At 44.9% G+C, this 23,275-nt stretch overlaps 1 protein-coding gene across 2 annotated transcripts in view; it reads right to left on the minus strand.

The window, feature by feature from the left end:
- Window positions 1-23,275, minus strand: part of mtmr10 (myotubularin related protein 10) — a 51,794-nt gene that overhangs the window by 16,248 nt on the left and 12,271 nt on the right. For both annotated transcript variants that reach the window (XR_007958495.1, XM_052042702.1), the window contains exons 4-10: window positions 18,370-18,442; window positions 9,052-9,194; window positions 5,224-5,314; window positions 4,603-4,744; window positions 4,080-4,167; window positions 3,112-3,200; window positions 2,536-2,666 (exon numbers count right to left, since the gene is read on the minus strand). Coding sequence is in view for 1 of the 2 variants with exons in the window: in XM_052042702.1 (XP_051898662.1) it covers window positions 2,536-2,666; window positions 3,112-3,200; window positions 4,080-4,167; window positions 4,603-4,744; window positions 5,224-5,314; window positions 9,052-9,194; window positions 18,370-18,442 (757 nt within the window). In the remaining variant the exon portion in view is untranslated. The remainder of the gene's footprint in view (window positions 1-2,535; window positions 2,667-3,111; window positions 3,201-4,079; window positions 4,168-4,602; window positions 4,745-5,223; window positions 5,315-9,051; window positions 9,195-18,369; window positions 18,443-23,275) is intronic.

Consider the following 23,275-nt stretch of genomic DNA (forward strand, 5'->3'; position numbering starts at 1 on the left):
AAAGGATTGACAGAAACCAACAGTCAGTTTTCAAAATGCAGAGACTGCAACTTCAGCCCAAACCCCATTTTCTACACATACTCATTAGGGAATTGACTCCTCAGAAAGATACAGGGATTATCTTTTGCCTCACATCTCAGTGGTCACTGAGAATAAACCAGTAAACCCAGTACCAACAGCGAGCTGTGGCTGGCTTTACTCTGGTGGAGGGGATTTAATGGTAGCACAATTCTGAACTGGCTCAACAACCATCCTCCAGCGCTGAGTACAAATGGCTAATCGTTGGAGGTAATTATTCCTAGGCCCAACCATCTTCAGCTGCTTCATCAATTACTTTCCTTCTACCATAAGGTCAGAAGTGGGGATGTTTGCTGATGATTGTACAAAGTTCAATTCCACTTGCAATTCCTCAGCAAATGAAGTAGCCCATACCTACATGCAGGAAGGGTGGCCAACATTCAAATGTGGGCTGAGAAGTGACAACCAACGTTTGCACCACAGAAGTCCCAGGGAATGACCATCTCCAAGCAGAGTCCAACCACCAACCTTTGACATTCAATGGCATTGTCATCACTGAGTTCCCCACCATCAACATCCTAGGGAGTCACCACTGACCAGAAACTCAACTGGAACAGCCACATAAATACAACAGCAGGTCTGAGCCTGGGTGCCCTGTAGTGAGTGACTCACCTTCTGACACTCCAAAGCCTTTCCACTATCTACAAGGCACAGGTCACCACCGTGATCAAATACTCACCCCTGTCCTGGAAGCATGTAGCTCCAACAATCCTCAAGCAGTTAGACACCACCCAGGACAAACCAGCAATTGGCAGGCCATCTGTCATCCTGAACATTCAATCAGCCATTGATGCACAGTGACTGAAGTGTACACCATCTATAAATGCACTTCAGTTACTTATCCTCGTTACTCCATCAGCACCTCCCAAACCCACAATCTCTTTCACCAAAAAGGAAAAGGGCAACAGGCGAAGGGGAACACCATCACCTACAGGTTCCTGCAAGTTGCACGCCACCCTACCTTGCAAGCATGTTGCTGGTCCTGCGTCACTGCTAGCTCCAAACCCTGAAGCCTCCTGCCCAACGGATTTCCTTCACCACAAGGACCATCACCTTCTCAGAGGCAAGTAGGGATGAGCAATAAATGGTGGCCTTTTAATGACTTGGATGAGGGGGTGGAAGGGTGGGTTAGCAAGTTTGCAGATGACACGAAGATCAGTGGTGTGGATAGTGTTGAGGGCTGTCGAAGCTTACAGAGGAATATTGATAGGATGCAGAGCTGGGCTGACAAATGGCAGGTGGAGTTCAATCTGGCGAAGTGTGAGGTGGTACACTTTGGAAGGACAAACTCCCAGGCGGAAAACAAGGTAAATGGCAGGATTCTGGGCAGTGTAGAGGAGCAGAGGGATCCGGGGGTTCATATCCACAGATCACTGGAAGTTGCCACACAGGTGGATAGGGTAGTTAAGAAAGCTTATGGGATGTTAGCTTTCATAAGTCGTGGGATCGAGTTTAAGAGCTGTGAAGTAATGATGCAGCTTTACAAAACTCTGGTTAGACCACACTTAGAGTACTGTGTCCAGTTCTGGTCACCTCATTATAGGAAGGATGTGGAGGCATTGGAGAGGGTGCAGAGGAGATTTACCAGGATGCTGCCTGGATTACAGAGTATGGATTATGAGGAGAGACTAAAGGAGCTACGGCTTTACTCATTGGAGAGAAGGAGGACGAGGGGAGACGTGATAGAGGTATACAAGATATTAAGATGAGTACATAGAGTGGACAGCCAGCCCCTCTTTCCCAGGGCACCAATGCTCAATACAAGAGGACATGGCTTTAAGGTAATGGGTGGGAAGTTCAAGGGAGACGTCAGAGGGAGGTTTTTCACCCAGAGAGTGGTTGGTGCATGGAATGCGCTGCCTGGGGTGATGGTGGAGGCTGATACGTTGGTCAAGTTCGTTAGATAAGCATATGGAGGAATTTAAGATAGAGGGATATGTGGGAGGAAGGGGTTAGATAGTCTTAGGAGTGGTTTGAGGGTTGACACAACATGGTGGGCCGAAGGGCCTGTATTGTGCTGTATTGTTCTATGGTTCTATGGTTCCAGTAATGAATAAAAATAAATGGATAGCAGCGACAGAGATGCTGATTGCGCATTTCTCCAACACTGAGTGCAACTGCAGGAATTCAATGAATGGGCTGGACAGATAGGAAAGCCACGACACATTCCTGAGGGACACAAGGGCAAGCAACCATATGCAGAATACAAGGGCACACCGATCACTGCAACAAGGGCAAGCAACCATATGCAGAATACAAGGGCACACCGATCACTGCAACAAGGGCAAGCAACCATATGCAGAATACAAGGGCACACCGATCACTGCAACAAGTGCAAGACACACAGACAAACCAATCACTCCATGTTTCAAAAATACAACAAGAGAACTTATGTAGAATTGGGTAACATTAAACAGAGGCGGAGAATGTGAGGAGAAGCCCTGAATCGCACCTCACCATTAATACACAGCTGCTTTAGTCTGACCAGTGCTGCCTGCACTTCCGATACTTTTGGTAAACTTTTATCTAGGTCAGATTTAAAGACCTCGCTCTTCTCCGGATGACTCTGTGCGATCGCCTTAAGGATCCTAACAAAAAAGAATAAAGATTCATTGAGAAACTACAATGTAAAATACGATTGTGCTGTCAGTCAATGCGTTCCTTCACGTTCAGACAGCTGAATAACATATCACTGTTGAAATTATTGGAATCTCAGCACCTTCAGAGACCGTACCCCGGTGAGAGTCGGTACCTCCAGGGACCGTACCCCGGGGAGAGTCGGTACCTCCAGGGACTTTACCCTGGGGAGAGTCATTGAATCAGGAAATGTTGACCATCCCTTGGCCTCCACAGATGCTGCTTGACCCGCTTTCAGCAGTTTATCTTTTTGCTCCAGATTACAGCATCTGCAGTCTCTTGTGTCTGAATCACCAGCTCATGTTGAAGATCACTATTCTGTTAACTGGAGACAGACAAGGGTGGGTGGGGATGGGTTGGGACACACAAGGAACAATGGTGATACCATCTCCTTACCTTCTATCATGTTTTCTCAGCTGTATCCCGGGTTTAATATTGGCCATACGCACCAGGGCGCTGCCTGTCCAATGATGCCAGCACCACATCTAGAACAGAAGCAAGCGGAAACGTAAACCTTTCACTCGATCACAAACTCTGCACCCTTTGATAAACGTAGTCTCATCAAAGTAACCAGTATTGTACAGATTGACCTCATTCCAGCTGAAAGGTTTTACTATTTCAATAATTACTTTGTAAACAAGGTAGAATCAAGGGCTCACACCAGTAGAGTCATCAGGACCAAAACGGATCCATACCAGGTGCTGCCCTCATCACACTTTGCTCAACACCCACTTCATACTGTAACCCCACGTACATTTTCATTTTTCATATTCCTCAAATGACATAGAAAGCCACTCGGCCCATCTAGTCTATGCCAGTTCTACCGACTTCCCACCAGTCCCATTCCACAGTGATCTTCCTGTAACCTATTCTCTCTCACACGCCCATCAACTCTTCTGATTCTTCTGACATCCACCTACACCAGAGGTAAATTACAGCGACCAATTAACTAACAAACCTGTATGTCTTTGGGATGTGGGAGGAAACTGGAACACCCGGAAGAAATCCACCATCACAGGGAAACACCAAAGGTCAGGATCAAACCTAGGTCTCTGAAGCTGTGAGGCAGCAGCACTACCTGCTGCACTACTGTTTAGGATCCAAGAGATAGGACTAATTTCTGCCTCTGTGAATCTGGCTCCACTCTCAGACTGTTCTGTCCGGGAGCAGAAACAGCAATGACGGTTTTCAGTTTGTTAAAGAAAGAAGACCCAAGGATAATGGAAGTAGTGATGTTGCTCCAGGATTCCAACAATCCAATTCAAGGCCAGTCACCGGAACTGGATGCCTGGGGTGAACTGACGCTTTAATTATGGAACTTGTTCACCAACTCCCAAACTATGTGACTAAAGATCAACACTCACTGGGATCCGTGCACCGTTGAAAGAAGGAGCCAGTTGCTTCAAGTCTTCGTCTGCCAAGGATGATGGAACAACAAAGTATTCTGGAAGGCTGGAAGTCACAAGAGAATGTTAGAGAATACAGAAAACCCTTACAATAAGGCATTTGTATCGTCAAACTCTGCACACACGGCTGGCCACCATCTCATGCCATGACCCTGCCCTCAGCTAAAACTCCATCTCCAGCTACTCTCAAAGCCAGCCCCCCAATCCCAACCCACCATCCTATCCCCATCTACCTCGCTAGCTCCACCTGCAACTTACCTGTCCTCCACATGACTGCCTCGTTACCCTCTCCACTCCTCGTCAGTGTTGGCTAGTTCATCTACCCAGGCCTGGCACTCTCCCTCACAGCTTGCCACACCTGACCCAACAACTCTGCTTCCCTTGGGTCCCAGCTTACTGTGCTCCTGAGATAATTAAACTAATTGCAGTAATCACACATCAAACACCACTGGATGTTCCAACACCGCTGCGGTTTTCCTACCTGGTGGAAGTGGTGTAGTGCTCGTTGACAGACGAGACTCTCCACTCCGAAGCCCCAGTTCGCTTTATCTCCCTGTCCCAGTCTGCGTAGGTTTCAAACAGTGGTGTCTGCCAACTGGAGTCTGCTCCATTCACTCTGCCAACTAAAGAGGAGCATGGCTTAGAGATCCCTCCATACACTCACACACCAAGGCACAGGCAGAAAACTGAGTATGATCAAGGCACAGCAACAGTCTGCAAGGTTCCAGCCTGTGCTCCCCCACACCCCATCATTGTGTCTCGCGCACACTCATTCTCACACCATGAGTTACAGCATTTCCCTCTTCGCCATATCCATTAGTGGCCAGTTCCCGATCGCATTCAGTGAATTACAGCTTCTGTTCATCTACCGAATGCGTGCACTGCTCTCTACCAGAGCAACTCTGATTCCACCCCCAGCCCTTTTGATGCAGCCTTGCAAATTTTTCTTTTCTCTGTTTATCTAATTCCCTCTTGAAGACCACAATGGACCCTGCCACATCTGCAGGCACTGCATTCTAGTTCCCAACCACACGCTGCGTAACCAAGGGGGATCAAGCAAACCACCAATCTGCTCGTGGCACCGGAATTCCCACCATATTACCTGAATTCTGGCACTGCTCCCTGGCATATGCAAACCCAAACAGCAGCTGGAGATCTTTAGGCTGTGAGTAATGTGCAATCACGAGGCAGATCTAGAACAAAGTGGAAAGCCACAGTTATGGGCAAGCTGTGGAATCCTAAAAGCTGAATAATGAGCAACCTCTGCTCTCCATCTAGGATGGTGGGGTTTATGGGCACAACCTTACCGTATGGCCCAAAATCTTTGGTGAACCAGTGAAACTCCTGTAGACCAGCTAGAAGGCACTGCTCCCACTCTACAATTCTGACCCATTTACTGAGATCACATAATGGCCCAATGGGCTGCCAAAGGGTTATTCTCAAAGCTTTACCATAGTCTGCACCCTCCCTTGTGTCTAGTGACCTTGGCCTCCTAACATCATTTTCACCCATCAACCCTTTACTCACCGGTTCCCAATTAAGCAATGCCAGCCCCACTCTACCCACCACACCCACCCACCGCTCCCCATCCCACCCACTGCTCCCCCCGTCTCACCGCACCACTCCCTACACTGTCCCACCACTCCCCCCACTCCCCTTCCCACTCCACTACTCCCCATCCTGCCCCACTACTCCCCTCCCCACCCCACTGCATCACACTTCTAAATGGTTAGACATTTGTTTAAGGTCCATTAAAGAACAGGCAGAAATTTCTTTCAGCTTGGGCAGACTGAAGCCATCCTTTCCTGTCCCTCCACAGTCTCCTTTCTCTGACCATTGGCTCCAACCCTCACACAGAAACTAGTTAAAAGTGAAACAGACTTGTTTGAAACTTGGTATCAGATTCCACCCCAAAATGAACTTTGGACCTTACATCATTGAATCACAGCACCAAAAGTGGCCCTTCAGCCCAACTGCTGACCAAGATTCCCATTCCTCGGCTCACTTATCCAGTTGATCAAGATCCCTCTGTAAATCCTGATAACCATCTTCACTGTCTACAACACAACCTATTGTAGTCTCTTCATCAAAACCATCTACTTCCTACAGCGGCTGAAAAGTACATCTTTTTAACCTAGCTCTCCTGCCCAGTCTCCCAATGGCCCCTAATTAAGGAATATTTCAATTTTAGAGTTTTATCATGTTTTCAAATCTCTCCAAACTCTCATCTCTGTAATCTCCTCTAGCCCTACAGCCCTTGGATATCTCTAACACAACCTGAATGTACTGGTTGAATTTGAGCCAAGGATGAATAAAGTTGTGGTCAAGTTTGGATTGACTGTGGTCAGGTCAACTTCAGGTCAGATTTTAATTTTATAGCAAAGCAGGTCTCAGCTTTTCTCAAATTCTGACTTCTCTATTATAGAACAGGGAACAGGCCAGCACAGGAACAGGCCTTTTGGCCCACAATGTTGTGCCGAACTCATTAAATTAAACTCTATCTATGCCTCTCATAATCTTATATACCTCTATAAGGTCTCCCCTCAGCTTCCAGAGAAAACAACCCGAGTTTGTCCAACCTCTCCTTATAACACATCCCCTCTAATCCAGGCAGCATCCTGGTGAACCTCTTCTGCACCCTCTCCAAAGCCTCCACATTCTTCCTGTAACGGGGCAATCAGAATTGAATGCAATACTCCAGGTACAGCCTAACTAGAGTTTTATACAGCTGTAACATAACCTCCTGATTCTTGAACTCATTTCCTTGACTAATAAAGGCAATAATGCCATACGCCTTCTTTACCACCCTATCAACCTTTGTAGCCATTTTCAGGGAGCTGTGGACTTGGACCCCAAGATTCCTCTGCGCATCAACATTGTTAAGGGCATTGCCATTAACAGCATACTGTCCCTCTACATACGATCTCCCAAAGTGCAACAATTCACATTTGGATGGGTTAAATTGCATCTGCCATTTCTCCGCCCATATCTGCAACTGATCTATATCCCGCTGTATCCTTTTGGCAATCTTCTACACTATCCACAACAGCACCAATCTTCATATCATCTGTAAGCTTACTAACCCACCCATCTTCATTTTCATCCAAGTCATTTATGTATATCACACACATCAGAGGTCCCAGTATGGAGTCTTGCAGAACACTACTAGTCACAGACCTCCAAATAATCCCTAAATAAAGTTCCTCCACACTGGCAGCTTTGCCTTCAGGTGCCAAGGCCCAAAGTTCTGGAATCCCTACCTAAATATCTCCATCATGCACAATGCATTCCATAAAAACTATCCCGTTACCCAAGGCCTAATCACCTTACAAAACTGTCAGATTTTATCTGCTCATACTGCTAAAAATCACATTACAATGCTGTGTGTTACAAGAACAATAAAACTGTTGCAAGGACAGCCAACCTGTTAGAACTTGATGCTTCACATCCCATCAATACTGGCATGAGATGTGAACCTCTCGCCAATACAAATTCACACCTGCTCTCCTGCTATCTACTGCTAACCTTCAACATTCTGAGAGGCTTGACCCCAGTGCAATGGTTACCCCTCCAAACAGCCAGACTCTCAGCATCCAACAACACAGGGCAATGCCACTGTTCATCGTGTGTACCTGTTCTTCAGCAGAGCTGGTCAAAACCAGGTGTGAAGGCAGCTGAACAGCTGGCAATTTGCTCAGAGACAAAGCAGGCAGTGGCCCAGATGGAACTTGGCACTCTGAGTACCCAGACGCTGAGTTTTGGCTTTTAAATAGAAAGCAGCCAAGGTCCAGACTAACTCACATCCGACAGCAGCAGCCCTCTGCCACCACTGTGGACACTAGAGGTGAGAAACCAGGGGCTTTCGACCACAGAGACAGCGAACCTGCACCCGATCTGGTCGTTCTAACAGCACAACCAAAGCAGAAGCCATTTAGCCCCCACACATCAGTTCTGCCATTCAATATAATCATGGCTAATCTTTTACCTCAGCACCACTTTCCTGCACTAACTACATATCCTTCAAATCCTTTACTATCTAAAAAAACATCTATTGATCCAACATCACAGGGCATTCTTGCAGATGTAGCTAGAATTATGTTCCTGTACATCTCGTGGTACTGACACCCAACAGAACTTGCTCCTGCCCAGACAGCCAGAGATTTAAAGAAGAGACACAAGACACTGCAGAAGCTGGAATCTGGAGCAAAGAACAAACTGCTGGATGAACTCAGTGGGTCTGACAGCATCTGTGGAGGGAAATGGACAGTCGATGTTTTGGGTCAAGCCCCTTCTTCTGAACTGAGAGATTTAAAGAAGTTACATTTACAAAAGTTCTCCAAAGAGCAGGAGACCCAGGGGATTTTGAAAAACACTGCCAACTTTACAGCACGTGTTTTATTTACAATATTTTCTTGGGCAGCCGTCCATGCCAGGACAGTCACAAGGGAGAAAAGTCCCTGAGTCACAGCATGTAGTAAGTGTGCCCTGGGGAGGAGGCTGCATTTTACTGGAATCATTCCTACCTCACACAAAGACAATTCTATGAACAGCATAAGACCAGTCCCACACAGCTACAGCCCTTTCAGTTGTATTCGACACACAATACAATTGCTGCCATTCATCAACGGAGGAGCAACATAGCGCAGGCTGAAGACCTGCATCACACGGCCGGTCTCCTCAACTCTGCAGTCATCACCTTCAACAAACTGCTCTGGACATGCACAGCGCCCCTCCTACCCAGGTGCACTTTAACTGCGCTACACTAACCCCCCCCCCCACCCACCATACTCCACCCCTCCCACCCGGGTCCACTTTAACTGAGCTCCACTTTAACTGAGCTCCACTAACCCTCCCCTCCCCGCAACCCCCCCCACCATACTCCACCCCTCCCACCTGGGTCCACTTTAACCCTCCCATCCTCCATTTTCACCTTTCTGGCAGATTCTGGATCAGACTCATCGAAGCGGAATCGAATAATGCGGAAATCCTTACAATAAATGATCAGTTCTGTGGGTTTAAACTTCAGGTGCTGGTTGGGTCCCAGAACCTTCCTCTTCTTCTTCGCATCGTTCACTATAGCCAAAGGAAATCAGAAACATTATCCACAGTTGGTCAAATACGATCCTTGGAAAACCTCTGTCACAGGAAGACAGACAGGTCAATAGTGAAATGAATGCGCACTCACGTACATGCACAGTCTCGTGCCCTATTGCTGCACATGCACACAAAGCCTCAATTACACCAAAGAGCACCAAACTTTCAAAAAGGCAACACCTATGGAAAGAAAACAGATTCTCTGCAAACATTTCAGGTTGAAGAGTCTTTGGCAAAACTGGGAAACAAAGAAAAACAAGTTGGTTTTGAGTTGTAGAGAAAGCAGGGGACAGGATAAAGCAAATATCTAAGACCAGGGTTTCTGTGGGAGTAGGACACTGACCTGTCTGTCTGTGGCTCCTTGCACTGTCATAATGAAGGCCAACACAAGCTTGAGGGACAATTCCTCACCTTTGCTGGGACACTGCAAAGTTCCATATAACAGTGAATCCTACAACTTCAGGTCAGTCATGTTCTCTGTCCATACCAGAACCGGCCATTTCTGCTGTGAAGCACCCACCTATGATATTGGCTCAGTTTTCTCTCTCCAACAGCACAGTCTGACCTGCGAGGCGTGTCCCACAGCCCTGCATTTCACACTTTTTATGCTCCTTTGTTTGTCTTCTCACTCTCTAACTGTCCCCATTAATTCATCAACTGGACAAGCTCTTCAACTTATTCCCACAGCAACCCTGGCATCACCCTGCCACAGATATTTCCTTTGTCACACCCACCCCCCACATTTCTGCAACTCAAAACCAACTTTTTTCTCTTTCTTTTCAATTTCTGATAAAGAGTCTTCAACTTGAGATGTTAACTCATTCTTTTTCCACAGATGTTGCCTGACCTGCTGAGTGTTTCCAGCATTTTCTGTTTTATCTTGCCACCTCCACTTTGTCAAGACCTTAAACATTTCAATCAAGTCACCTCTCACTCTTCTAAAGTGGGGTAGAGTTTTGTGTCTTAAACAAATAAAAATTTGTTGTAAATAACATACAAACTCTTTAGGTGCTAGTCACTGTGTCTACTGTCATATATCCAACCCACCATGGCTGTCCCAAGCCTCAGTTAGTTTTGTGTAGATTTTGGATTGAACCAGATTACTTTGAATCTTAATATAAAATTCTCTCATATCATGATTACTTTTCCATAAAGACCCCTGAAATGCAGAATATTAGTTAATCCATTTTCATTGCACAATATTAGATCTAAAATAGCCTGTTCCTTCATTGGTTCCTTAACATACTTAAAAACCATCACACATACACTCCATGAATTCATCCTCCACATATTTCTTGGTTTGCCTAGTTAATATGCAGATTAAAGTCCGCTGGGACTGCTGTATTACTCTCATTACATGCACTTCTAAGTTCCTGAGTTATACAATGCCCTGCATTACCATTACTGTTTAGGAATCTATAGATAATTCTGAGAAATGTTTTTCACCCTTTGCTGTTTCCACCAAAACTGATTCTACTCAATTTTCCATTTGAAGGTCCATTACCTCCGCTGCCTTTGGAACATACTTTATTTCCAGGGCTACCCTTCTGCCTTTTCTACTTTGTCTGTGTTTTCTAAAAGTTACTTATTCATAATCTTGGTTATTTTGCACCGTCTCTGTATCAGAGTCATAGAATCAGAGTTCGACAGCAAAGAAACAGGCCCTTTGTCCCACTGCTTCTGTGCTGACCTTTTTTTGCCCATCTATACTAATCCCATTTGCCTGCACTAGGTCTGTATCCTTTTATGCCTTGCCTATTTAAATGCCTGCTAAATGTCTCTTAAACATAGTGATCATATCTGAATTCACCACCTCCCCTGACATCAGGTTCCAGATACTAACCATCCTTTATGTAAAAATCATTCCCATCAAATCCCTTTTAACATTCCTTCCTCTCACCTTAATGTAAGCCCTCTTGTTTTGATATCGCTAACATGGGAAAAAAAATTCTCCAGCCCTGAGGAAGTTCCTTCAACACAACCTTCAGGATTCTCACTGCAGAGTAAAAATCTGTCCCCTAACTGTACTGTTCCTGTTACCACAATATTCCCTTTCACTCAGCTAACTCAACCGGTTCATCCTTACCATGGAGCTGCTGGCTCATCCTCTCTCAGTCTCTATTGTCTACACAGGCTGCAAGGATCTCTTATCTATTGGACAGGCTGAAGACCGAGGCTCTTGTAACACCACTTACTGGATCCCCATACCTGTCTCACATTTGGGTCCTCCTGCCCCTGCTGAATTTCCAGTTCTGCAATACTTTATCCAAAGGTTGTGGTTACCTCCTGGAACAAAGGGTCCCAGCAACATTCCCCCTCCTTGATGGACTGGAGTGTCTGAATTTTCCTCCAGCTCATCAACACTGAGCTGAAGTTCTTTTGAACTACAGACACTGCAGATGTCACCTCAGTGGTTTCCTGCAGATTCCATGCGCTACAGCTGTCACACATCACCTGTCCTGTCATACTCGACTCAGTTGAGTTATTTAATTAGATAATAATGATGATGAAAGAGGACATAAAAATGGTGCTGAGAGAGGGGGAAATCACCCAGTGAGGCCGTATGGGTAGAACTTAGAAACAGAAAGGGGAGGGTCACTCTAATGGGATTGTTATAGGCCCCCCAATAGTCAGCAGGAATTGGAGGAGCAGATATGTAGAGAGATTGCAGCTAGTTGTAAACATAATAGGATAGTATTAGTGGAAGATTTTAACTTCACTAATATTCACTGGGCCAACCATAGTGTAAAAGCCTTGGACAGAGTGGAATTTGTGAAATATGTCCAAGAAAGCTTCCTTTATCAATATATAGAGGGAGCTACTAAAGATGGTGCATCACTGTATCTCCTCCTGGGAAGCGAGGTAGGGCAAGTGGCTGAAGTGTCTGTTCCTGAGCACTTTGAGTCCAGTAACCATAATTCTATTAGTTTTAAAATAGTTATGGAGAAGGATAGGACTGGTTCACAGGTTAAGGTCCTGAACTGGGGCAGAACAAACTTTGAAGTCATTAGGCAGGATCTTGCAGAGTTCAGGACCTGCATGCTCCTGTTCAGGTGAAGGGCAAGGCTGGCAGGTTTAGGGAACCCTGGCTGACAAAAGATATTGAGGCTCTGGTTAAGTAAAAGAGGGAGGCATACACTGTGCATAAGCAATTGTGAACTAGTGCATCTCTTGATGACTACAAGAAGTGTAGAAGTGCACTTAAGAGAGAAATTAGGAGGGCAAAAAGGGTATGAGAAGGATCTGGCAGGCAAGTTGAAACAAAATCCCAAGAGATTAGGACATAGAACATTGAACAATTACAGCACAATTCAGGCCCTTTGGCCCACAAAGCTGTGCCGAACATGTCCCTACCCTAGGGATTACTAGGCTTACCCATAGCCCTCTATTTTACTCAGCTCCACGTACCTATCTAACAGTCTCTTGAAAGACCCTATCGTATCCGCCTCCACCACTGTTTCCGGCAGCCCACTCCATGCACTCACCACTCTCTGAGTAAAAAACTTACCCCTGACATCTCCTCTATATCTACTCCCTAGCACCTTAAACCTATATCCTCTTGTGGCCACCAATTCAGCCCTGGGGAAAAGCCTCTGACTATCTACCCTATCAATACCTCTCATCATCTTATACACCTCTATCAGGTCCCCCCTCATCCTCCGTCTCTCCAAGGAAAAAAGGCCGAGTTCCCTCAACCTGCATTCATAAGGCATGCTCCACATTCCAGGCAGCATCCTTGTAAATCTCCTCTGCACCCTCTCTATGGCTTCCACATCTTTCCTGTAGTGAGGTGACCAGACTGAGCACAATACTCCAAGTGGGGTCTGACCAGGGACTTACAATAGCTGCAACAAAACCTCACGGCTCCTAAATTCAATTCCACGATTGATGAAGGACAATACACCATATGCCTTCTTAACCACAGAGTCAACCTGCGCCCCCACTTTGAGCGTCCTATGGACTCGGACCCCAAGATCCCTCTGATCCTCCACACTGCCAAGAATCCTACCATTGAGACTATATTCCGCCAACATATTTGACCTACCAAAATGAACCACTTCACACTTATCTGGGTTGAACTCCATCTGCCACTTCTCAGCCCAACTCTGCATCCTATCTATGTCCCTCTGTAACCTCTGACAGCCCTCCAAACTATCCACAACACCCCCAACCTTTGTGTCATCCGCAAACTTACTAACCCACCCCTCCACTTCCTCATCCAGGTCATTTATAAAAATCACAAATAGTAAGGGTCCCAGTACAGATCCCTGAGGTACACCACTGGTCACAGACCTCCACTCAGAATACGACCCTTCAACAACCACTCTTTGCCTTCTGTGGGCCAGCCAGTTCTGGATCCACACTACAATGTCCCCTTGGATCCCATGTCTCCTCACCTTCTCCGTAAGCCTCGCATGGGGTACCTTATCAAACACCTTGCTGAAATCCATATACACTACATCTACTGCTCTCCCTTCAGCGATGTGTTTAATCACATACACAAAAAATTCAATCAGGCTCGTAAGGCAGGACCTGCCCTTAACAAAGCCATGCTGACTATTCCTAATCATATTATACCTCTCCAAATGTTCATAAATCCTGCCTCCCAGGGTCTTCTCCATCAGCTTACCAACCACTGAGGTAAGACTCACCGGTCTATAATTGCCTGGGCTATCCCTACTCCCCTTCTTGAATAAGGGAAAACCATCTGCAACCCTCCAATCTTCCGGAACCTCTCCCGTCTCCATGGACGACACAAAGATCATCGTCAGAGGCGCCACAATCTCCTCCCTTGCCTCCCACAGCAGCCTGGGGTACATCTCATCCGGTCCCGGCGACTTATCTAACTTGATGCTGTCCAAAAGTTTCAGCACCACCTCTTTTCTAATATCAACATGCTCAAGCTTTTCAGGCCACTGCAAGTCCCCACTACAATCCCCCAGATCTTTTTCCGTGGTGAATACTGACGTAAAGTATTCATTAAGTACCTCCGCTATTTCTTCCAGATCCATACACACTTTCCCACTGCTGCACTTGATAGGCCCTATCTTTTCGCATTTCATCCTCTTACTCTTCACATACTTGTAGAACGCCTTGGGGTTTTCCTTAATCCTGCCTGCCAAGGCCTTCTCATGTCCCCTTCTGGCTCTCCTAATCTCTTTCTTAAATTCCTTCCTTTCAGCCTTGTACTCCTCCAGATCTCTAACATCACCTAGCTCTCTGTACCTTTTGTATGCTTTTCTTTTCCTTTTGACTAGAATTATTTTAGCCTTTGTACACCACGGTTCCTGTATCCTATCATGACTCCCCTGTCTCATCATAATTCTATAAGTGTATGAAGAGTAAAAGGGTGGCTAAGGAGAAAATAGGTTCCCTTAACGACCAGCATGGCCATCTGTGTGTGGAACCAAAGGAAATGAGAGAGATTTTTGATGAATATTTCTCTTCACTTTTTACTGTGGAGAAAACGATGGAAGCCAAGGAAATGGGGGAAATAAGTGGTGATGTCTGGGACCACATACAAATTAGCCGGGAGGATTGGAGGCCTTAAAGTGCATTCAGTTAGATGAATCCCCAGGGCCTGACCTGGTGCATTCTTGGACCTTGTGGGAAGCTAGAGAAGAGATTGCAGAGGCCCTTGCAGAGATTTTTGCTTCATCTCTGGCCACAGGTGATGTTCCTGAGGACTGGAGAGTGGCTAATGTGGTACCATTGTGTAAAAAGGGAAGCAAAACCAAGCCAGGAAACTACAGGCCGGTGAGTCTGACATTGGCGGTGGATAAATTGCTGGAGGGGATTCTGAGGGACACGATCTACCAACATTTGGAGAGACAGGGTCTGATTCGGGACAGTCAGCACAGCTTTATGTGTGGGAAGTCGTGACTGACAAATCTCTTGGAGTTCTTCCAGGAGGTAACCAAGAGGGTAGATGAGGGTAGGGCAGTGGATGTTGTCTCTATGGATTGACAAGGTCCCTCGTAGCAGGCTGGTCTGAAAGGTTGGATCACATGGGATCCAGGGGGAGATAGTGGATTGGATTCATAATCGGCTCAGTGGTAGGAAGCAGAGGGTGATGGTCGAGGGTTGTTTCTCAGACTGGAGGCCTGTGTCTAGTGGTGTGCCACAGGGGTCGGTGCTGGGACCTTTGTTGTTTGTAATTTATATAAACGATTTGAATGTGAATGTACCAGGTATGGTTAGTAAGTTTGTGGATGATACTAAAATAGGTGGTGATGTAGATACTGTCAAAGGTTATGAAAAATTACAAGGGGATCTTGATCAGCTGGGTATGGGGTCTGAGGATTGGCAAATGGCTTTCAATCCAGATAAATGTGAGGTACTGCATTTTGGGAGATCAAACTAAGGTAGGACTTATACAGTGAATAGTAGGGCCCTGGGTAGTGTTATGGAACAGAGGGACCTCAGAGTATAAGTGCACAGGAAAGTGGCATCACAGGTAGACAGGGTGGTCAAAAAGGCGTTTGGCACACCAGCCTTCATCAGTCAGGGCACTGAGTATAGGAGTTGGGAACTTATGATGCAGTTATATAAGACATTGGTGAGGCCACACTTAATACTCCATTATGTACAGTTTTGGTTGTCCTGAAAGATGTTATTAAACCAGAAAGAGTCCTGAAAAGATTTACCAGAATGTTGTTGGATTTGGGGGCCTGAGTTACAAGGAGAGGGTGTGTAGACTAGGACTTTATTCCCTAGAACATAGGAGATTGAGGGGTGATTTGATAGAGGTGTACAAGAGCATGAGGGGCACTCTAGACAGGGTGAAAAGCACATAGTTTTTTTTTCCCCAGGAGGGGGTGCTAAAAACAAGAGGGCATAGGTTTAAGATCAGGGGCGAGAGATTTAAAAGGGACATCAGGGGCAACTTCTTCATGCAAAGTGTGTTGTGTATTTGGAATGAGCTGCCAGAAATAGTGATTGACAGGGACACATTAGCAACATTTGAAAGCCATCTAGATAAGTACATGGATGGGAGGAGTTTAGAAGGCTATGGGCCAAATGTGGGCAGATGGGACTAGCTCACCAGACAACACAGTTGGCATGGATAAGTTGGGCTGAAGGGCCTGTTTCCATGCTGTATGTCTCCATGACTCTATAATAAGTAGCTATGTTTATTAATTATACACTTGTCCAGTCATTGATCTAGTTTCAAGGGACCAGTTTTAGTTAAATATAATGCAGTGAATTATAGTTTAGAGTGAATCCCTTTAAGATAAAGAAAACTACAACCTCACCAGCCAGATCATAGAACAGTACAGCACAGGAACAGGCCCTTCGGCCCACCATGTCTGTGCCAAGGATGGTGCCAAATTAAACTAATCCCTTCTGGTTGCACTCAGACTCATCATCAGATTAAGTCATTGAAGAAAAATAAATACTTTTAATCCTTTAGCATTTTCTTAGAACATAAACCTCACCTATGCCCATGTCTCACTTAAATTCATACTTTGTAGGCACTATGCTTAGTGGATTCGTGATTCAGTTGAACCTAGATGTACATTCCCAGTTACCACAATTCCTGAGTCCTGGCAGTAACTTCAGTTAAACAATTCTAACCTGCGTTTCCCGATACATAACTAACAACCATCCAATGTGTTCAGCTGACTAGAGACACATCTGTAATGCAGAAACTCGGTCCTCCAGGATACTGACTGAAGATCCACAACTCAGACATTGCCCTATGAGAGCTCACCGTTGCCTCACTGCTGTATTGATACTGAGCACACACCAGGTTTCATTCCTTAATACCAGCAGATTTGTTGGTTCTGTCCCAGTGTTTTTCTCCTGCCCAAAGGACTGGACCATGATCATTTGAGTATAAATGTTGAAAGCACCAGAGGGACTTCCATCCAAATGTATGGAAGGTCATTTACTATGGATAGGGACTGTCCAGCAAAGCTCAGGAGCAAATACTACAGACAGTTTATTATCAGAATCCATACACTAAAACAAAAGCCTTTTGATCCTTTCCCACACTGCCCTACAATGAACAAGGCTCCAATAGCCCATGAAAAGCTAAACTGAAATTAATTTTGTTGCACTGAAATTCAAAAATTAATGTAAGCATCTGACTATATCTTGAAATCCAAAATCACACCAGGGTTTGACAGATCAGGACCCACTATAAGGAACAACGTGGTAAATATGGAGGAAGTTCTTTGATCACAGCCAACTTGAGATTTCAAAGCCTATGACTGAGGAGAAAGGGAGTACTGGGGGAAGTACACAGTTTTGTGGATATGGTGTCAAATGGTTAAGTTACTGGTCCAGCTAAAGGGTTGGTATGGTAATCCAGTGACAAGAGTTGAAATTCTAAAAATCATAACATCAGTAGTGAGTGACTGCTGCAATCTCAAACTGCTGTGAAATAGGATTTATTAAAGATTTTTATGGAAGGAAATCTGCCATCCTACCTGGTCTGGCCTACGTGTGACTCCAAATTCCCAGCAATGAATCAACTTCTTTCTGAAAAGCCACTCAGTTCAAGGAAAATTAAGGAAGGGCACAAAAAAGATTAGAGGTTCTGAAAACGAGTAAGAAACTGAGAAAATGGAAAATAAGACAGAGGATGTGTGAACAAGTGTGTTGAGGCAGAATTGTGAAATAAAGCTGAATAAAGACAGTCATTAACAGTCTGAAGCATAACTTGAGAAAACCACACTTCCCCATAGTGGCCAGTGACTCCCAGCCTGTGGCACCAGCAATAGATCCTGAAACTTTCATAAAACCTGCACTCTTACATCGTGTAACAAAGAAAGGTGTAATCAGCAATATTGCCTGCATGAAGAGGAAAGTTCGATAAAATCTTTGACACAAAGGATCATGAGAACAAGGAATCCACTTAATGGTGGCAGAATCTAAATCTACTACCGAAGCTCCTGTAACAGCCCTACAGTCAATAGCTGCAGTAACAAGGCCCATTAACAAATTCACAACCCAGCAACCCAGTCACAAAAGATACTTCAGATCCAGGCCTGAGCATTAAGCTCTGGTTCATCCTTTCATTTACTATTCTCCAGGACTGTTTATATTTTAGACTTTGAGGACTGGCAAGTTTTGATTTAACAAACCTGTAAGAAAGGACAAGAGGTTGGTCTGTATGAAACATGATGGATGAGTGAAATCACCATACCTGCCACAACCTGCTCCACACAGGTCAGGGAGATGTCGTGTTCCTCCAACAGCAGGTTTCTGTACTGAAATTTCTGTGGTTGAACAGTTAAAAGCTAGAATTAAAATTCAACCTTTCACAGAAGAACGTGGACCATTAACAAGAACTGCAATAGCCTTACATAGCTTTGTGGTTTAAAGTGTAAACTTAACAACAATATAATAACAATAACATAAACTGCTGCAGATTGAGAATGTATGAGATTACACAAGAACATAAGGAGAAGCTGGAGTAAGCTGTTCCACAATTCAATAACTTCCTTCTCATCTCTGCCCTGGGTGGCTCATCCCCTATGGCCCTGGTTCTCGACAACCCAGCCAGGGAAACATCATCCCTGCATCTTACCCCTTGTAAGAAGTTTGTACTTTTTAATGAGATCACCTCTCATTCTTCTCAACTCAAGACAACAGACTGCTTAATCTCCTCTCGAAGGACAAAGTACATATTCCAGGAGCAATATCCCAGGAAACCTTCACTGAATTCCTCTATTCTTCCAGGTGGGGAGACCAGACCAATATTCCAGGTGCAGTCTCACCCAGTCCTTATATCATTGCAGTGAAATGCCTTACACTGCATTCAAATCCTCCTGCAATAAAAGTCAACATAACATTTGCCTTCCTAATTCACTATTTCTGGGAGGTTTTCAGTGTCCTTTTCCTTGAAGATTTCATTTAATTTCTCTGCCAGATCCTTATTTCCCAACATAATTTTTCCTGTCTCTGTCTGTAGGAGACCCACTGTTAACTTTTGCTTTTCACATATCTTTTGAAGCTTTTTCAGTCTGTTTTTACGTTCCTTGCTAGATTACTCAGTTCTTCTGCTTTCCTTTTCCTTACCGATGACTTGGTTCTCTTTTGCTGAATTCTGACATAGTCAAAGAACCTTACACATGGAAATAGGCCATTCGGCCCAACATCCATACTAACCAGTGGGCACCCCACAGTATTAGGCCTTCTATGTCTAGACAATTCAAGTGCATGTCTAGACACTTCTCTGTTGTCAATGACCAGCTTTAGCCACTTCCTTGGGCAGTGTGTTCCAGGTTCTCACCACTCTCTGTGTGAGAAAGGTTCCCCTCAGATCCCCTCTAAACCTCTTCCCCCTTACTCTAAATCTACGTCCTCTAGTTTCATCTACCTGTGATATGCGGAATTGTTTCCTGCAGTCTACCCTACCTACATCCCTCATAAGTTTTCATACCTCTATCATGTCCCTCTTAACCTCCGTCTCAGGGAGAAAAACCCAGCTTCCCCAGTACTTCCTCATAACCAGTCAACATCCAGGGGAATCTCCTCTGCACCCTCTCCAGGGCTATCACATCCTGCCTTTACCTTGGTGACTAGAAATGCACACAGTACTCCAGCTATGGGATAACTGAGGTTTTATAAAGTTGGAGCATAACCTTCCCACTTCTGTATTTGATGCCCCGACTAATGAAGGCCAGTATCCCATATGCCTTCCTAACCATGTTATCTACCTGTGCTGTCACCTTCAAGGATCTATGGACTTGTATTCCAAGATCCCTCTGTTCCTCAGTACTCCTTAAGACCCTATCATTCATGGTGCATGTCCTAACCTCATTAGTACTCCCAAAATGCATCACCTCACATTTCTCTGGATTAAGCACCATCTGTCATTTTTCAGCCCATTTCACCAACGCATCATTATCTCTCTACAGCCTAAGACTATATTCCACACAGTCATCAATTCCATCAATCTTCGTGTCATCCATGAACTTACTGACCATGCCTCCCACATCCAAGTCATTCACGTATATTACAAACAAGGGTCAAAGCACCGATCCCTTGGGACACCAATAGTCACAGACATCCCTCTACCATCACCCCGTCTCCTATTGAATGATAGAGAAATGGGGGGCTATGCGGGACGGAAGGGTTAGATAGATCTTAGAGCAGGATAAAATGTCGGCACAACATTGTGGGCCGAAGGGCCTGTACTGCGCTGTAATGTTCTATGTTCTATTGACTTCTCTTTGTTGGTACTGATTCCCTGAATGCAGGTCTCTGCCAAATAAGTTAAAGGAACCAGTTTGAGATGGTTGTACCTGCCGCCTCTCCACCCCTCACCCCCTCTCTGCAAAACTTCCCAACTGAACTGGTACTTGTGGGCCCCTGGTTCTTTCTCTTCTGCCTGCTGCTCGTTGATGCGCCTCAACTTACACCCAGCAATCCGCAGGCGATCAGGGTGTTCCCCTCGTCCCATTCACTCCCACTGTACACAATCCCAATGAAGCCAACCCCTCATCAGTTCTTCAACATACTGATCTAGAAAACCATCACATATACAGTCCATGAATTCATCCCCCACACTTTTACTGCCAAATTGATTTACTCAGCCTATACATAGCTTTAAGTACCCCATGACTTTGTATTATCCCAGGTACCAGTGCTTTGAATTTCATGCTCCACATTACTACTACTGTTTGGGAGCCCAAAGACATCTCCCACCAATGTTTCATACCTTTTGCTGTTTCTTAGCTCCACCCAAGCTGATCCTACTATTTAATTTTCTGATGCGAGGTCCTTCTGCCTTTACCCCATCCTTTATTATCAGATTTTGTCTATCTCTTCTAAAAGTTTAGCCTCTTGGAATTTTTCATTCATAAGCTTTTTCACTTTGCAACCACATCTTACTATGGCTATTAGATCTTATCCATTTACTTAAACATCTGCCATTAATTCACCCATGTTGTCATGAGTATCCCATACATACAGATAATGAGTCTTCAACCAAGAGGAAATCATTCACATTTTCCTCGATGTTTCTGTCAGCCTCACTCAGTTGGCCAGAACTGGTTACACCGATAAACTGACAGCAAATAGACTTAGACTTTCCACTCTAATTGCTACACTACCCAACGTGAACTTTTTTGGTTGCATCCTTCATCTTAGACACCTTAATATTATCTTCATAAACCTTTCTGCCTGGAAAAGAGACAGAAAGCAATGAGTGGGAACAAAGAGATCTCTCTCAGGTTGGCAGACTGTGACAGTGGGATACGAGGATTGATAATCGGGCTCCAGATGTTCACAATCGTATCAATCAGCTGACCAAGGGTTCTAATGTTCTATGTTCTAAATGTAACATTTCTAAATTTGCTGATGATATAAAACTAGGTGGTGTGTAGTGCTTTTAAATGGCGACAGAGGTTGAGTTTCAAAGGGACTGGGTGTCCTTGTACACACATCATTGAAAGCTAACATCAAAATGGAGCAAGCAGTTAGAAAGGCAAATGGTTGTTGATCTTTGTATTCGACTATAGGAGTAAAGATTTCTTTCTGGAGCACATAGAAGAGTGAGGGGGACGACTGAAACACAAGATCCCGAGAGGCTTGACGGAGTCAATGTGAAGAGGATGTTTCTTCTAGTCGGAGGATCTAAAGCTATGGTCACTGTTTAAAGATAATCCATCACCCATTTAAACAGAGATGAGATGATTTTTCTTATCCCCCAGAGATCATGGCTCTTTTGAACTCTCTTCCTCAAAGGCCGCTGTAAGCAGAGTGTGAATACTTCTAAGGCAAAGGTAGATTCTTGATAAGCAAGGGGCTGAAAGGGAATGGGAGACGAGATTACAGCTGTGATCTTATTAAATGGCTCCTATTACAAGTCTTTGGCAAGATCTTGCTTGGAACAGTGTGTGTAGGTTCAGCTTCCTTACCTCAAAAAGGACATAGATGGTATAGAGGGAGTGCAATTCACTAGCCTAGTTCAGGAATGGCAGGTTTGTTGTAAGAGGAGCGACTCAGCCTGCGTTCTATGTAGTGTAGAAGATCAAGAAGTAATCACACTGAAACTGACAAAATCCTTACAGGACTAGAGAGTGTGAATTCAGGGAGGATGTCTTCCTGGCCAAAGAGTCTAGAACAGGTCTGAGTAAGGGGTAGGCCGTTTAGGACCGAGATGCGGAGAAATTTCTTCACTCAGCGAATCTCTAACCTGGATGGCTGTAGAGGGCCAGTCACTGATATTACTAGGTTTTTGAATATTAGGGAATCACAGGATATGGGGTGTTACGGACTAGGTGAATGTCCCTTTAAGATAGAGCATAGTGGTGTGTGTGTGTGTGTGTGTGTGTGTGTGTGTGTGTGTGTGTGTGTGTGTGTGTGTGTGTGTGTGTGTGTGTGTGTGGCGTGCTTACGTCAACAGAAGATAAACAACGTAATGACGTTGTTGAAGAAGTCAGTCAAAGTCAAAGAGGAGAGAGAGAGAAAAAAGGGAGAGAGACACCAGCCTGCTAGTTTCTCTATCGATGGATGAGAAACAATAACTGTGTCTGTTACTACAATCCACGTATGGAAATTGGGAGTAATCCGGTGGAGTTCACTTTGTTGCTGACCTGTAGAGGGAAACAGGTATTTGTGTGGACGGCCACGATTGGGATGCTTTTCGGGGTGAGGAAGTCGCTACCGAGTAAACATTGAGGTGTCGTTTGGGTTCCATCGTGGAACATTTGGATTTCGTAATTACTCTCTATGTTCTCTCTACATCTACGTTTTATCTTCAGACAACGGTGGTTGTTGAAGAAGCCTTTGCTCATGTTTCACCTTATGGCTTGCTAAACTGAACCTTAATAACCATTCCTGGACTTGGAGTTTGGGACTTTGCCACACACACACGACGAGTTTAGTTTTGGGGTTAATGTTCAAGGTCTAACATTTTTCTTTCTAACATTCTAACATTTTTATTTTTCTTATTATCAAAAGCTGTTATTAATAAAGTAGTTTTTAACACTTATCACATGACTTGGAGTGTTTCTTTTGTTGCTGGTTCGTAACAGGGGATAGGGCAAGAAAATGGAGATTTAGATCAGCCACAATCTTAGTCAACAGTGGAGCTGCTCAAG

Source organism: Pristis pectinata, chromosome 32 (genome assembly GCF_009764475.1).
Source record: "Pristis pectinata isolate sPriPec2 chromosome 32, sPriPec2.1.pri, whole genome shotgun sequence".
Lineage (NCBI taxonomy): Eukaryota > Metazoa > Chordata > Chondrichthyes > Rhinopristiformes > Pristidae > Pristis > Pristis pectinata.